General features: G+C 38.8%; 1 protein-coding gene across 1 annotated transcript in view; it reads left to right on the top strand.

The window, feature by feature from the left end:
* The window catches only part of HUWE1 (HECT, UBA and WWE domain containing E3 ubiquitin protein ligase 1), a 145004-nt gene that overhangs the window by 64281 nt on the left and 62924 nt on the right, over nucleotides 1–17799 (top strand). Inside the window, exons 23-29 of the mRNA XM_007119919.4 lie at nucleotides 624–715; nucleotides 1351–1562; nucleotides 7136–7193; nucleotides 8197–8373; nucleotides 11913–12158; nucleotides 13292–13425; nucleotides 14187–14281. Coding sequence (XP_007119981.1) covers nucleotides 624–715; nucleotides 1351–1562; nucleotides 7136–7193; nucleotides 8197–8373; nucleotides 11913–12158; nucleotides 13292–13425; nucleotides 14187–14281 — 1014 coding nt within the window. The remainder of the gene's footprint in view (nucleotides 1–623; nucleotides 716–1350; nucleotides 1563–7135; nucleotides 7194–8196; nucleotides 8374–11912; nucleotides 12159–13291; nucleotides 13426–14186; nucleotides 14282–17799) is intronic.

Raw genomic sequence — 17799 nt, 5'->3', positions numbered from 1 at the left:
TACTGTTACAGTGCTGGTGAGAAATAGGTATTAGAAAACCAGCAGTAGATTTTCAAGTCCACCATCTAGTCTTCAGCAGCAACAGGAGATCCTGGTAATCTTCTGTTCTAATATCCAAGTCCCTAAGATAGTCACAAATTAATAGATTTCCTTCTCAGTGTATTTGAGACCAGATCATTGAGGCGTAGCAAGAAGGAAGGGTTCCAGAAAGAATCCAGTTTTCAAAAATGTGCTTTGTGCTTTGTCACCACCATAGCATTTTAGCCACTACCGTTCTTTACCAGGGCAGTCAGGGTTAATGGTTTATGGTTCTTTGTTTCTCGTTCTCTCTTCACCCTACAATACTAGTTCAGACCTTGACAGTAGAGATTACTAGGGTAGAATGTAGCATACATGGTTACTTTAAAATGTGTTCACTAGACTGATAAATTTCTTTCCTCCTCCCCAGTGATTTGGTTGCAGAGGTTGGTGTGAATTCATTTGAGAAAGCATGGCATTAGAAAATCACAACAACCAGCTCAGTTTCTTCTTTCCTCCTTATATTGGCACCAAAAAAAAAAAAAAAAAATAGCCCAAGCTCTATTTTCTTCAGTCTTTCTAACAGTTCCATTTTTGGCTTTAAGGGGATACTGCCTCCAACCTCGGGAGTGCTGTTGATGAGCTCATGAGACATCAGCCAACCCTCAAAACAGATGCAACGACTGCGATCATCAAGGTGGGAAGTGATACGTCTGTGACCATGGGCATGAGAGAGCAGTGAAGTGGGAGTTTTTAGGAAAAGGCATGACCTACTGGAGGTCATTTGGATTCTTAGACTGTGCCTATAAGAGGATTATGTCTGCCTCATTTTCTCCAAGTCCTTGAGTTGGTCCTTTACCCCACCCCCCAAAAAAGTCACTTAAGTATTGCTTTCTTATATAGGATGCTAAGAAGTTGCCAAGGCTTAGCTTCTGTTTGTAAAAGCATATTACCCTTTCTAATCTTTGTTGCTTGGTTTTTGTTTTGGGTCTTTTTTTTCCCACATTTACTGGCCCTGCCAGTTGCCTCTTAGGATTGTTGAAACTGGTAAATGAGTTACTGGTGGTTGGTGAATTAGAACATGGAGTCACATCAGTCAGTCAGTCACTTAACAGCCATGTGACCCTGAAGAAGTTATTTAACTTCATAGGACTTTAGTTTCCTTGTTTGTAAAATGAAATTAATGACTATATTTCAGAAATAGTGTATATAACATGTATATAAAGTGTTTTGACACTTCTGTATATAGCACATAGAAAGTGCTCCAAAAATGTTAGTCATCTCCCCATTCCTTAATTACTAATAAGTAATCTTGTTTCCTTTGCCTTTTAGTTACTTGAAGAAATCTGTAACCTTGGAAGAGACCCTAAATACATCTGTCAGAAGCCATCAATCCAGAAGGCAGATGGCACTGCCACTGCTCCTCCCCCAAGATCTAATCATGCTGCAGAAGAGGCCTCTAGTGAGGATGAGGAGGAAGAGGAAGTACAGGCCATGCAGAGCTTTAATTCTACCCAGCAGAATGAAACTGAGCCTAATCAGCAGTAAGTGTTCACAAGACAGGTTCTCTAGCCTTGTGATCTTGAGCATGTTTTCATCTGTAAAAATGAGGGAGTTGGATTAGATCCAGTTATAAGGTTCTTCTGGCCCTAAATGTCTGTAATTTATCTTTCTTTGACCCTTGTGTGTCATTTGTGCTTTGGTGTTTGTTTTGGTTGCTTTAGCAAGCTTTCTTTTTTAAACGCTGTTCATGAAATTGAATCAGAATTCAGTGTATCAAATTAAAAGGCCTTCTTCAGAGGATTTCCCTTTGTTGATTTGGTATTCCATGTCATTGACTGCTAGATTGTTTTCCATAAGTGAGCATACATTAAACACGTTGCACTTTTGAAGCCTATCTCCTAAGAAGTTCTTAAGAGTTACAGGGATTTGTTGTTGGTTGGTCTCTGTTTTTGTTTATTTCATCTGTTCATTCCAGATACATCAGAAGGCTTTGGAATGTACTATATGATTGTAACTAGGCACAGTAGATTTTCCTTCTATTTATTTGAGGTTTGTTCTACATGAAAATTGATTACCTGGATGGTGAGATGGGGATGGGGGTGAGCTTAAAGACTGCTGGTAGACCTGGTTCTTCGAGCTTACAGTGTTCGCATGCAAGGGATGAAAAGCAACTGCTGTAGCTGTAACTCTTAATCACCTTCATGCTTGAAATGGGCATGATCCCTCTGGACAGTCATGCATTCTTTAATAAGTGCTCTTTTGGTGTATATATAGAAGTAGTTCTGAGAAAAGCATGAGCATTTTAGGTGTGGATTTGAATGGGTTTGAGCTCATCTCAAAGGGCGGCTTGGGACTTAAGAGAAGATTATGGTGGAGTAGACAGCAGGAGCGAAGGTCTAGAATCCAAAACAGGTATGCCCTCTTGGAACTCTAGAAAGTAATGAGCCTGTTGGTATGAATTTTTTGGAGGGGAGGCATTACGTTTTAAGTATGTTGCTTTCTTGGGCAGATATATTTTCATTGTCTGAGAAGGCAACCCTGCCTTCATCTAGCACCATCTTCTGGGTTTTTTTTGTTGTGGTTTTTTTTTTTGCGGTACACGGGCCTCTCACTGCTTTGGCCTTTCCCGTTGCGGAACACAGGCTCCGGACGCGCAGGCTCAGCGGTCATGGCTCATGGGCCCAGGCGCTCCGCGGCATGTGGGATCTTCCCAGACCGGGGCACGAACCCGTGTCCCCTGCATCAGCAGGCAGACTCTCAACCACTGCACCACCAGGGAAGCCCGCCATCTTCTGTTTTGATTAAAATGTTCTCTTTCTGAGAGGAGGTGTTTTAGAGTGCTGGTAGTAGCATAGTGAGTTCAATTTGTATAAAACTGTCAAGCTGTTCACTTAAGCTTGTGCACCTTTTGCTTGTATGTTGTGTGTCAATAAAAATTTTACACACACACACACACACACACACACACAAAATGTTCTCTTTCTGGAAAAGGAGGATACCCTGAAAGAAAGCAGGACTTTATTTGCAAAGGAGTTGGAATCTTAGTGCTTCGTTGCCACATCCTTGATTGTCAGCCATCCTGCTGGCATAGGATTCCCATTCCTGGCTACAAACTAGGGATGGATTTCTTGAATGTTAGTAGTGGTGGTGGTTTTGAGTCAAGCTGTGTACATTCGTCTGCATATAACTTTTCTACCTGGATTTCTTAATACCTTTTGTCTAACATGCCCAGATTTTAAGCTGCCTTGGTAGATTGACATTTTCTCAAGCCCTCATATGTCTTCACTCTGCATGCTTTTCTTGGAATATCATGAGTCACTGTGTATTCTATTCATATTTATCCCCCATCCCCAAATTATCTTATCTCCTTCTTTTCCATCTACTGAATTCCTACAAGTCTAGCTCAAATGTCTTATTCTTAAAAGAACTTTTTTTAACCTCCAAATAGGGAGTTGATCTTTTGTGTTCTCCCAAAAGTTTTGTTAAAATTATTTATATATTCTAATGGTTTCCCTCACTAATCTGTATAGTTCTCCAAGGCAGGAACAATGTCTCATTCAACAATGTATCCCGATTACTTTGTATATAGTAGGTAATCAGTCAATAACTGTTTATTTAGTGAGTTGATAAAATGAATCAGGAGTATTAGATTAAGGAGTCCCTGAGTCTTAAATGCCAAGAGAGCTGGGCCTAATGAAACATGAACAAGAATGAAGAAATAGTTAAAATCTAGACCCACAACATTAATACTCTATCGTAATATTAGTCATATGTAGCTTCTAAGCTGCAAAGGACTCTAATACTTGCTGTTCCATGGTATTGATGTTCTGTAGTCTGCATGGTCTGGGTGTTCATCAGCACCTCATTCACATAACATATCTAAGAATCTCACAAATATTGACACATGTACTTTTCCACTTCTGCCACCTTCACAAGCTTCAATTGGGTCATTACGTGGATTATTAGGGCTGGAAGGGAACACAAAAGACTATCTAAAGTCAACCTACGTTTTGAAAGCCACTACCTATTAAAGGTAAAATTCTTTTATCTCCTTATCCCAGGTAGTTGTTATGGTGGGAGTTGCTATGTACTTTCTGCCAATATGGGAAAGTGGCTTCGAAAAATTTGCAGTGTGTGCCACCCCTCTTCCCAAAAGTCTTGTTTGTATCCTTCCCCCACCCAACGCAAAATTCTTCAACAGAACTCCCAAACAAATTCTGGTCTCCCATGCCCACATCTCTTTTCCAATGCCTTAAATACACGCGTGAGTAAATTTTTTCCATTAATTTTAATTGAGGTATAATTCCTATACAGTAAACGGTACAGATTTTAAGTTTCCTATTTCCCTGCCCTAAAATGGGGCAGCTACCTATCTATTTTCTGTCATTCATAGAATAAGTTTGCCTGTTCTGGAACATCGTATAAATAGAATAAATGGAGTCTTATATGTATATCATATCTAATGCATGTACTTTCTTGTTTCTGGCTTTTGTTGCATAGCGTATTTTTGAGATTCATCCATGTTGTGTCTATCAGTATGTTGTTTTTGTTGCTGAATACTATTCCATTGTATGAATATACTACAGCATTTATCCACTCACCTGTTGACGAAGTTTTGAGTTTCCTTTTTTTTTTCCCAGACTAAGACAGTGTTCTTTTCCCTTGGTTTTGTCCCCAAAATCAGCAGCTAGCATTGAATAAAATGATTGATTGTATTTGATCTTGAGACACATGGTTTTGTGCTACAAATCTCCAGTAAGGAACCTTAGGCATTACAGTCCACCCCAAATACATGGAGTTCTGTTCTACATTCAAAGGCATTCACCACAAGTAGTTCTAAATACTTGTCTTTTGGCCTCTTCCTCTGCCTTCTGAATTGTTTGAGCTCAGCAAAACTGATATTGCTGGGGGTGAATATACTTGCCAGTAAGTAACCAAGGTTTTCAGTTGGGGCACCATGGTTTATTTTTGTGATTGATTCCATTTATTTTGCCTAACTTAACCACCTACCCTGAGCAACTTGAAAGAAATGGGTTATATATATCCATGTGGTCTTTGGAACTTGAATAGCAACTGTCTGGGCTTTAAAGGCATCAAATGCAGAGAAGCAGTTGTTCCCTGAATCGTGGCCCACTGGGAGGGCTCTTTTGCCAAAGGCAGTTGTGTCTCCTCAGGAGTGGGAAGAAAGACCTGATTTTCCTCCCCCCACCCCCGCCCCCCCCCCAGAAAAAACCCAAAACATGAGATCTGTTGTCCTATACCTGTGTACTATGACACTCAATTGGAATCCTTCTCCTCTACATCTGATTAAGGGCTCCAACATCATAAATACACATGTAAAAGTGACTAGAGTTAAAATTAAGTTTGGGAATGTGTGTCTGTTTTGGAGAAGGCGGAGAGGCAGCAGTTTTTAATTTGACAGTTAAGATAAATTTGTCTCATTCATGGAAATGCAGTCTTTCATTGTTTCAAAGATGCTGTGGGTCAAAGTTTCATATCAGGTTAGGATTAGAATGACTTTTCTTAAAACCAGTGGTAGGAGAATTTCTACTGAAGAAAGTTGATCATTTTTACTATTCCTATATGATGCCCTGAGCCTGGAAGCCAAAAAGATGAGGGTGGGGAGAAAAGTGGTTACTGAACAAGTTCATTCCTGGAGTTTAAGAACCACTGTTGGTTTGTTTTCTCTCTTGTTCTCTCCAACTTCCATCTAGCAAATGAAGAAAGTACATTTCATGATGGTGCTTTGGGTCTTTACCATTATATTTGGCTTCTGCAAAGGGGGCAGGTATCTCCCTGGGCTTAGATCCATACCTGTACTTCTTAGCTGTAGAGCTGGATCTCTTGAGTTCTTCCCAAGGAGGTGCAGTCAAGCTGGGGCGGATAATTGGTGTAAGTAGCAGGGAGTGTGGCAGTGGTTCTGCGGAGGAAGTTTACAGTCAGGGAAGGGTTTGCAATCTTCCCATGGAATCATTTCACTCCTGGCTTATATATAGGTCCTCCCTTTGTACAAAGTTCTTCCCCAGATTCTTCATTGAGTATGTTCACAACATCCTACCCAAGCCCTAGCTCGGGATATTTTAGCTCTAAAGCCATTTGTCATGCCTCTCCACTCTCTTTACCTATTGCCTAGTCTCCGTTTTGCTGCCACATATCCCCATGCCTGGCAAATCTTTGTTCACATTTTATCTTGCTCAGAGACGAAATTATTTCTTGCCAATTTTTCTGCCTTCTCCCCCTACCTCTCCCTTCTTCTGTCTCTGCCCTTTTCTCCCAAATTTCTCCCAAGGGCCTATATCTAAAATGTTCTTATTCAACTCAAGTTTTGTCCTTTTCTAGGGTTTATCTTTTAGGTAGATTTTGTTTCATTTCAATATATTTTGTGGGGTTTTTCCCTCTGTTTATTTCTTACAAAAGCCAAGGTGTAGCCATTAGTCTAAAGGCTGAATTTTCTGCAGCTATGGCAGTATTGCAGCCTTCTTATCTTCAATGCATCATTGAAGCATCTGAAGCAAAAGGACCTGATCACAATTTTTGGGTAGTTCAGGAAAAGGTTGTTAGAGAAGGAGGCCTTGGGTGTTGCCTTCATCTTTGACCAACTATGACTATTCTGAATGGTTTACCAATCTAAGCATGGAATCTTGACCAAAATTAAATTCCATTTCCTGCTCTCTATAACATTAAATCTGATGCAAGAACACGGTAAGATGTTTATGTATTTGTTTCTTTGCCTAGTTCCTTTCTTCAAGCAAATATTTAAATAGTCTCTTAATTGAACTTGCTTATTTTTAGTATTTTCATATTGATGAATTCCTCCTACAGTAGTTTGCCTAAGGTAGAATAATTTCTTTTGAGATATGTACAAGTGCTGAGTTTGTGAAAGCTTGGTTTTTCCTTTTGTGCTCTCAACCTACTCAGGCTAGGAAAGCTACCTTCAGAATTGATTTCAGCTCTTTTCTTTTTCCTTCTTTTTTTTTTTTCTGTGCTATATACTAAAGGCTATAAGTCTAACTGAGAGAAAGGACTAGAATTTCATGGTTTCCTTTTCTTCGCTTTGTTCTCTTGCACTGGTATTGTGAATTTCTGTGAAACTCACTCTTTTCTCCCTTAACAGGGTTGTTGGTACAGAGGAACGTATTCCTATTCCCCTCATGGATTACATCCTTAATGTGGTAAGATTAATGGTAGGGCAATCTGAGTAAAGGTGTGTGCTCTTCTGGAAAATGTGTGGGGTTACCAAATAGTCTGATGACTTGTGTTTATTTTCACTGGGGCCCTTAAAGTGCAGAGAGCAGAGGGGAAAGATGTGTAAACCTTGTTCTGTGTGATTTGCCAAAAATTAGCTAACAGTCCCTTTTTGAATATTCCCAATTTTCTGTTCATTCCCCTTTGGAATCCAAGCAGGAGGAGAATGGGCTTTGTTAGGCCAGTCCAGTATTATGTTCTTTGAGTGCATCCCAACGTATTTTTTTCCCGTTATTTGCCATTTTTTCCCCATTAACTTCTCTTTTACCAATAATAATAATAATAATGTGGTGTTTTCTTTTAACTTCTGTGTCTCACAGGAAAAAAGGAAGAGTTTGAATTTTCCCAGAGTTATTTACCTATAAGGGGAAGCCCATTTAGCATTTGTTCTAGCCCAGTAAGCACTTCCAGACTTCCAGAGATGGTTTCTCTTTTGCCTGTGTGTTTGTTTCCTGTATTTTACTTTCTTACCCTTACAAAATGCTCTGTTTAGTCTGAATCACTCTTCCAGAGTTCTAGGTTTCATTTGCATTTTGAGCACATTTGAAGAAAAGTATACATGATGTTTGCTTCCAGGGGAGAGGCAACACATTATCTGTAAGAAGCACTAAATGAGCAAATTAAGAGATTAGACCTGATTCTGCCACTAATTCATGGTGTGGCCCTGAGCAAGTCATTTAACCTCTCTGTGCTTCTCAGATTATATGACTTTAGGTGTGGCTGAAAAGGTACATTGGGAAGAAGTTGTAATTCCTTATTTTCTGGATGTTTAAGGGTCATTTCATATACCTATTACTGCTTACCTGAAGTTTTGATATTCTAGAAAATACTGATTTCATGACTATAAGGTTACCCCTGTCCTAATTCCAAGCTGGCATTTTAGTTCCAAGTGTCAGGCTCTAACTTTTTTTTTTAATTTTTATTACCTAGATGAAATTTGTGGAATCTATTCTGAGCAACAATACAACCGATGACCACTGCCAGGAATTTGTGAATCAGAAAGGACTCTTGCCTTTGGTTACCATTTTGGGTCTTCCCAATCTGCCCATTGACTTTCCCACATCTGCAGCCTGTCAGGCTGTTGCAGGTGTCTGCAAATCCATATTGGTAAGAAGCATCTGGCCAAATATTTTCATTTCTTTTAGAAATCAATTTTGCAATACTTCTTTATACGTGTTTTTACTGTGGTCTCCCCTTCAACTAAAGCATAATGAAGAAATTTGCGGTTATGTACTGTAAGTGGATTTTGTGACTAATAAATATTGTGCCACGTTATTTCTCATTGAAAAGTCAAAGTGTTTGTTCTTTGTTCCTGAGTTTGGTATATAGTTGTAACATATGAGTTTTTTGGAAGGGAAAATAAATCTCCAAGAAAGCTTTGGAAGTGGGTTTTAACACAGTCTGGTTTGTTTAGCCATGTATTTTTTTTTTCCTTTCTCAGGCTTGATAGTTGTGTATTTTAAGCATGATTGACCTGTAGTTCATTGCTCAAATTTTGCCCAAAAATGAAGTTGCTTTATTTTAAATAGTGGTAGAAGAGATATAACATGATATTTACCGCTTTAACCGTTTTTAAGTGTATAGTTTAATAGTGTTTAGTACATCACATTGTTGTGAAACCCATCTCCAGAACTCTCTTCCTCTTGTAAAACTGAAATTCTGCACCCATTAAACAACAACTTTCAATTCCCCTCTCCCTACCAGCCCTTGGTAACCACCATTCTACTTTCTGTCTCTGAATTTTGACTGTTCGAGGTATGTCATGTAAGTTGAATTCATGAAGTACTTGTCTTTCTATGACTGGCTTAATTTGCTTAGCATAATTTTCTCAAGATTCATCCGTGTTGTAGCATATGTCAGCATTTTCTTCCTTTTTTTAAGGCTGAATAATAGTCCAGTGTATGTTTAAACTGCATTTTGTTTATCCATTCATTCATTGATAGACATTTTGGTTGCTTCCACTTTCTTATGAATAGTGCTGCTACAGACATGCGTGTGTTCTCCAGACGCTGCTTTTGTGTATGGTGAAAACACTTAAGATATACTCTCTTAGCAAATTTCTAGTATATAATACAGTATTATTAACTATAGTCACCATTGCTATACATTAGATCCCCAGAACTTATTCATCTTATAACTGAAAGTTTATACCCTTTGACCAACATCTCCACAACTTCCCCCAGCCCCTGGCAACCACCGTTCTACTCTCTGGTTCTGAGTTTGACTTTAAAGTGAGATCATACTCAAGACTGCTTTCAGTTATTTTGGTTATCTACCCAGAAGTAGGATTTGCTAGATCATTTGGTAGTTCTGTTTTTAATTTTTTGAGGAACTGCCATACTGTATTATTCACAACATCTCTACCGTTTCACATTCCAACCAGCAAAGCACAAGGGTTGATTTCTCTGCGTCTTCACCAATACTTGTTATTTTCTAGTTTTTTCATACTAGCCAACCTAATGGGTGTGAAATGAGATCTCGTGGTTTTCGTTTGCATTTCTTTGTTGATTAGCGATGTTGAGCATCTTTTCATGTGTCTGTTGGCCATCTGTATGTCTTCTTTAGAAAAATGTCTGTTCAGGGCCTTTGCCCATTTTTTTTTTCCCGAAACAGTACATTTTATTTGACAACAAACTCCCCAGTTTGTCTCAGTTGTGACATATAGATGGCTTTAGATTGCTTTTTTGGTGGTCACCCATGCTGAGCAAGATTTTTCAATCTTCAAAACAACCAAGGCTCAGAGATTCTGCGTTTCACTTCAGTTCACAAATCCAAGTGTGTCCTCCATTCATTGGAGCATTTTGGCATAGATTCCCTTTGAGGTAGAAGGGTAGAGATGAAGCCGTTCCTCCAAGTTCAAAGAAGTAAGGTGTTGCTGGCTGGTGCTTCTCAGAAGGCTGGCACATCTGTGTGTTTCTTTCCTAATTCTTCTCATTGGCCTGGAGCATTTCTTCACATTTTCTCTAGATAGCCTGGCACTTTTTTTTCCCCTCAGTTGCCTGATGCTTTCCTTCTCTCATCAGCCTAGAGCTTCTGAGGAAAAGGGAGAGCCCATTTTTTACTAGGGTTGTCTGTTTTTGTTGTTGAGTTGTAAGAATCCTTAATATATTTTGGGTATTAATCCCTTATCAGATAAATGATTTGCAGATTATTTTCTCCCATTCCATGAGTTGCTTTTCACTCTGTTGATAGTGTCATTTGATGTGCAAAAGGGTTTTAATTTTGATGAAGTCCAGTTTGTTTTTTGTGGGGGTTTTTTTTGTTGTTTAGTTTTTGCTTTTTACTTTTCATTGCCTGTGCTTTTGGTGTCATACCTAAGAAATCACTGCCAAATCCAGTGTCGTGCAGCTTTTATCCTGTCTTTTTCTAGGTGTTTTGTAGTTTCAGCTCTTATATTTAGGTCTTTGATCTATTTTGAGTTAATTTTTTGTATGGTGTAAGGTAAGGTTCAGTTTCATTCTTTTGCATGTGGGTATCCAGTTTTCCCAACACTATTTGTTGAAAAGATTGTCCTTTCCCTATTGTACCCTTTTGGCAACCTTGTCAAAAATCATTTGACCATGTATGCAAGGGTTTATTTTGGGGCTCTCTGTTCTGTTGGTGTTGATGTCTGTCTTATGCCAGTACTACACTTTTGATTACTGTAGCTTTGTGGTAAGTTTGCAAATCTGGGAATGTGAGACCTCTAACTTTGTTCTCTTTTAAGATAGCTATATCTATTTGGGGTCCCTAGAGATTCTGTATGAATTTTAAGAGAGATATTTCTGTTTCTGCAAAAAAAAAAAAAAAAAGCCATTGGGATTTTTATAGGAATTGGATTAAATCTGTAAAGCTTATTTATTAGCTGAGTTGTGCAATGATAAGTAATTTCTGCTAAAAATCAGAAATCCAATTTCTTGCAGACTTAGAAAGATCCATAATTGTGACATTTGCATTTGATATTTTATTCTGCTTTTCTTTTTGCAAATATTTACTTAAGTGCTGTTTATGAGAGAGAGGGGGGAAAGGGCTGCTCCATCTTTATCCTACCTGTAAGATACTGTGTGAGGGTAGATAGATTTATCTAAAGCCATAGGAAAGGCACATAAGTTCTCCTATCTTTGAATGGCAAGTGATAGTGTTCACTGTCAAGATTTTTCTTCTTACTCAGAAAGAAATTGCAGGGGCCATATAATCCTTGAGTTGTCTCCAAAATAAGAAAATGCCTAGCTGATGCCTATCCTAGAATTGTCTCTCTTATTGTGGTAAGAAAAAAACATTTGTAATAGTGGTTCATTTCCATGCTTTGGAACCTTGCCTAACATTGCTCCCTGTTGTGCAAAATTTGGAATTAATCTTACAGCATGTAGTCCTTGCTGTAACAGTCCAGTTTGGCCATCACAATCTTTTAAATTTGATTGGCCTACCACCTTTGAAAGCCTCTCATTCAAGAGAAGTAATGTGTTGCTCTAAAAGGCGTTTAGATATGTCATACCTTCGTTCATGTTTTGGCTCCACCATTTACCAGGTGCAAGACCATGGCCAGGTCTGAAATTTGTGAGACTTGTCTTCCACTTCTTTCATTGTGATTATTAAGACATGCATAACTTCAGTTATGAACTTCAGTTCATTGTACATTAATGCTTTAATTATTCTTCTTATTTCAGACACTGTCACATGAACCCAAAGTCCTTCAGGAGGGTCTCCTTCAGTTGGACTCCATTCTTTCCTCCTTGGAGCCCTTACACCGCCCAATAGAATCCCCTGGGGGCTCAGTGTTGTTGCGAGAACTGGCTTGTGCTGGCAATGTCGCTGATGCTACCCTCTCAGCTCAAGCCACACCTCTACTGCATGCGCTCACTGCTGCCCATGCCTACATCATGATGTTTGTTCATACTTGTAGAGTTGGACAGGTAAGAATTATGTTAGCTGTGAACATGTTGGTTTAAAGTCGGTATAATACCTAGGGCATATACGTGGCACCTTAGTGTACTTAGAAGCAGTTCTACTTAGGCCAGCTGCTGAAAGAACAGTTTTAGGGTGAGTTCTTTTGGGTTGATGACTTAAGTTTATGCTTCAAGTTGCTGTCTAGTTTCATTTCCCCTTAGTATTTTTTTCAATGGAAGTTGGGTGACCGTATAACTTGTTTTGTGAACTGGACCTTCTTGAGAGTGAAAGAGGTATAGGCCTTAGGGATGTATAGTCACCCCTTTTAGCAGACAAGCCTCAATTGGGTGCTCATCTGACCGTATTACTTCCTAATCTTTCTACAAATGCCTGTAGGCTTGATAATAAGATGGCAAGAAGGAAATTTGACCACAGAACATTTAAGTTAATGGTGATTAACAGATTACTAAAGATTTCTTAAATATCAAACCCTATGTTTGCATTCCATGTGAGGATCCTCTTATGGTTCCAGAAAGTTGAAGTTTGGGGGCGGGGGGGTTTGTTTATTTGTTTTTTGAGTGCTCACAGTTTTGCTACCTTTAGTTGTCAAGTAATCAAGTCTAAAGATTATTGGTATCGTATTTTTAGCAGCCCTGTTTTATGCTGTTGAGCTAGGAGTGTGTTCTTTGGATCAAATTAAATGAAAAGCACAATTATAAACTATTTAGAAAATAATTAAATTATATAGCAAAGCTTTAGGGACTGATTTGATTGATTGATTGATTGATTGATTGAAATAAAGAAATATAAACAGGAAATAACAAGCCCCGTCACCATCTAAAAAAATCAGGAAGCTGTCAATGAGTCTATAAAACTGTTTATTCCCTTTAGAAGAACAGAGTTGCCTATGACTCTTGTTTTTCACTTTACAAAGAAGAAATGTGAAGGGATGTTAGAGACAGATTGTAAATATTGTAAGAGAATACCTTCTGGAACTATGATCTCTTAAGTGTGGAAATTTTGCTGAAATACACAACTCTGAGAATAGTAAGGAAGGAAAAATAGAATCCCTTATCCTTTGTAAATAGCTGAAAGTTGATTTTGAATATAAATGTTCAGAGGGCATCCCAAAGATCACCTTTTTTTACTTTGGCTGCAGAGTGAAATTCGTTCCATCTCTGTAAACCAGTGGGGCTCTCAGTTGGGTCTGAGTGTTCTGAGCAAGCTGAGCCAGTTATACTGTTCCCTGGTGTGGGAAAGCACTGTCCTTCTCTCCCTGTGTACCCCAAACAGGTAAGAAAATGGTCATCTCTTTTACTCTTTCTGTTGTCTTTCCAACAGAGAAACTAAGCTTAGTGAGCCTGGGGTATTGCTTTGGTCAAGGATAGAAAGGTAGAGTTCAGAGGCCTCCTTGTCTGTCTTAGTTCATTTGGGCTGCTATAACAAAATCCACAGATTGGGTCCTTATAAACAACAGAAATTTATTGCTCAGAGTTCTGGAGGCTGGAAGTCTGCATGGTTGGATGAGGGCTGTCTTCCACATTGCAGACTTCTCATTGTATCCTCACATGGCAAAAGGGACTAGGAATCCTCTCTGGAGCCTCTTTTATAAGGCACTAGTTCCATTCATGAGGGATCTACTCTTAAGACTTAAGCACCTACCAAAGGCCTTACTACTAATACCATCTCATCAGACATTAGGATTTCAACATTTGAATTTTGAGACACAACATTTAACCAATAGCATTGTCCTTCCCACTTATCAGCCAAAAGACTTCCTTACTAATGTGTCATCTTTGACCTGATATCTCAATTACGGTGTGTCAGCATGGTGGGTGTTTACAGTTTGGTCCTGTTGTTAGCCAGATATAAAGAGTTGAGTTGGAAGCCTGTTGAGTACTACCTCAGGAATTCCATCATTGCAGATGTTTTATTAGGTTAACTTACCTGCTATAGGAGGGGGATAGTGTCAGCCAAGCAGGTCGGAGACCAAGCACAACATTAAAAAGATGAGTTATCAGAGGTTTTTTTGCTCACTGTTTCTCTTCTTGCAGCCTGCCATCTGGGTGTGAATTTGGTCAGGCAGACATGCAGAAACTGGTTCCAAAGGATGAGAAGGCAGGTACGACCCAGGGCGGAAAAAGATCAGGTAACTCCAAGAAACTAAAATCCTAGCCGTTAATTCTCTTAAGTTCTGTCTGTCTCTGTCGTTATAGGTCTATTGTGAAATTTTAGTAGGTCTGTCATCTGTAGTCTTCAGTTTTTTCCATTCATTAATTTTTAATTATTTATTTAAAAATTAAACTATTTTCAGTTATTTTTTCTATTAAAAAAATACCCACAATGATAAAAATTAGAAAATGTAGTAGAAGAATCACCCATATTTATACCACAAAAAATATTTTGGAAGTATCTGCTAATCTTTTTCCCTGACGGTATGTTTTATTAACATAGTTGTGATTATCTTAGACATAATATTTTTCTCTTTTCACTTAATATTAAGTGCCATGTAAAGGTACCATGAATTAACCATTCCCTGTTAAGTTTCTAATGTACTATTTTTGAACATCTTTGTATGTAGTTTTTTGAGAATGTAAGATTGATTCTTAGCATGTAAAGGTACCGGTACCATGAATTAACCATTCCCTGTTAAGTTTCTAATGTTTGAAAACTGAACATCTTTGTATGTAGTTTTTTGAGAATGTAAGATTGATTCTTAGAAATTACAGTAACAAAGATTATGGTGGGTCTTTAATTTTTTGTATGCTTATTTTTCAGAAGCTTAATTTCTTACGTTAAAATGGTAAATGACTCTTCTAAGTGGCTGTGGAGCACCTTAGACCCACACTGTCCAATATGGTAGCCACCGGCCACGTGTAATGTGGCTACTTTACATTACTACTTGTAATGTGGCTAGTACAACTGAAAAACTGAATTTTCTTTCTTCTTTGCTCCCTCGCTCCCTCCTTCCTTCCTCCTGTCCTTGTGCGCGCTGCCTCGCACTCCCCCCAACCTCCACCCCCACCCACCCCCGCCCCCATCTGTCTGTCTGTCTCTCTTTCTCTCCCCTCTTGTTAAGTGGAGGGTGTTATGGGTTGAATTGTGTGCCCACCCCCAAAAATTATATGTTGGAGTACTAACCCCCAGCACCTCAGAATGTGACCTTATTTGGAAATAGGGTTGTTGAAGGTGTAGTTAAGATGAAGTCATAGGTTGAATGGAGAAAGCTGAATTTTTAATTTTTATTAATTTAAATATAACAACTGTTAACTCTGTTCAGTTGTTGGAGGACTTTTAAGTATGTTTGGAAAACTTGGGTATGTGAATCTTTTTTTCCCCAGTAAATTATATGAAATATAAATATAGATCAATTAATGAAAATTTAATGTCTGTATTAAGATGCTCTGTAAGCATAACAATGATACCTGTTTTTTAAATACTTAATATAAAAATATATGCTCAGTCATTTTTATTACATGCTTACATGTTAAAATAATTTTTATTATATTGGGTTAAATGGTGTTTACTTTTTAAGTGGTTACTAGAGATTTTTTAATTACATATGTGGTTCACATTATATTTCTGTTGGACAATGCCATTTTATAAAATAGCTTTTATGTTATATTACAGTAGAAGTTGCAAATTGCCATAAGCAGAAATTATATTGGGTGGGCCAAAAAGTGCCTTCGTTTTTTTTGTTTGTTTGTTTGTTTTGTTTTTTTTTTTTTGTGGTATGCAGGCCTCCCTCTGTTGTGGCCTCTCCCGTCGCAGAGCACAGGCTCCGGACGCGCAGGCTCAGCGGCCATGGCTCACGGGCCCAGCCGCTCTGCGGCATGTGGGATCCTCCCAGACCGGGGCGCGAACCCGGTTCCCCTGCATCGGCAGGCGGACGCGCAACCACTGCGCCACCAGGGAAGCCCTCGTTTTTTGTTTTAAGTAAAAATAAAAGACACATTTTTCATTTTCACCAAGAACTTTTTTGAACAACGTATTCACCCTTTTGTTCCACTACCTTCTGCCATTTTTCACGCAACTTCATAATTCCATCTTCCCAAAACTTTTTATCTTTTTGAGCAAAGAACTGTTCCAGGTGCCTTTTACAGTCTTCCAGGGAATTGAATTTTTTTCCATTAAGAGGATTTTGTAAAGACCGAAATAAATGGAAATCCGAAGGTGCAATGTTTGGTGAATATGACGGATGAATCAGAACTTCCCAGCCAAGCTGTAACAGTTTTTACCTGGTCATCGAAGAAACATACTGTCTTGGATTACACTGATGGAAGATTATGCGTTTTCTGTTGACTAATTCTGGACACTTTTCGTGAAGTGCCGCTTTCAGTTGGTCTAATTGGGAGCAGTACTTGTTGGAATCAATCATTTGGTTTTCCAGAAGGAGCTCATAACAGAGCACTCCCTTCCAATCCCACCATATATACAACATCAACCTTCTTTGGTTGAAGACCGGTCTTTGGTGTGGTTGTTGGTGGTTCATTTTGCTTGCCCCATGATCTCTTCCATCCCACATTATTGTACAAAATATCCACTTTCATCGCCCATCACAATTTGTTTAAAAACGGAACATTTTTGTTACGTTTAAGTAGAGAATTGCATGCAGAAATACAGTCAAGAATTGTTTTTTTCGCTTAACTTACGTGGAACCCAAACATCAAAGCGATTCACATAACCAGGCTGGTGCAAATGAATGTCAGTGCTTGATTTGGATATTTTGAGTATGTTGGCTATCTCCCGCGTGGTATAACGTTGATTGTTCTCAATTAATATCTCGGTTTGATCGCTGTCAACTTCAACTGGTCTGCCCGACCGTGGAGCATCGTCCAGTGAGAAATCTCCAACATGAAACTTCGCAAAGCACTTTTGACACATTCAGTCAGTCACAGCACCTTCTCCATACACCGCACAAATTGTCTTGTGCATTTCAGTTGCGTTTTTACCTTTCTTGAAATAGTAAAGCATAATATGCTGAAAATGTTGCTTTTTTTCCCCTCCCATTTTCAATATTAAAATGGCTACACAGAAATTCACCAGTTTTGAGAAGTCTTTTTTTAAATGCATGCTGATATGACAGCTGTCACATAAAATCTAACAATTGTTTTGAAGGAAGTTAAAGACAACTAAGTGCTACTAGAGCCATCTTATGGGAAAAAACAAACGAACCTTTTGGCCCACCCAATACAATCTTCTGACCGTAATGCAGCAAACCTAAAATTAATAAAAGTAGCTTTTCTAGAAAGTTTTTTTCTCCTATACTCTGCATCAGGGAGAAAATGAATTTGATAAACTGTTAAGAAAACAGTGAAGATAATTCTGTGTATAAAAACCTATCACAGAGATAAACCTGTGCACATATGGTCACCTTATCTTTGATAAAGGAGGCAAGAATATAGAATGGAGAAAAGACAGTCTCTTCAATAAGTGGTGCTGGAAAAATTGGACAGCTACATGGAGAAGAATGAAATTAAAACACTCCCTAACACCATACACAAAAATAAACTCCAAATGGATTAAAGGCCTAAATGAAAGGCCAGACACTATAAAACTCTTAGAGGGGGCTTCCCTGGTGGCGCAGTGGTTGCGCGTCCGCCTGCCGATGCAGGGGAACCGGGTTCGCGCCCCGGTCTGGGAGGATCCCACATGCCGCGGAGCGGC

This window comes from Physeter macrocephalus, chromosome 21, assembly GCF_002837175.3.
Source record: "Physeter macrocephalus isolate SW-GA chromosome 21, ASM283717v5, whole genome shotgun sequence".
Classification (NCBI taxonomy): Eukaryota; Metazoa; Chordata; class Mammalia; order Artiodactyla; family Physeteridae; genus Physeter; species Physeter macrocephalus.
The sequence above is the reverse complement of the archived record's forward strand: the minus strand, read 5'-3'. Positions and strand labels throughout refer to the sequence as shown.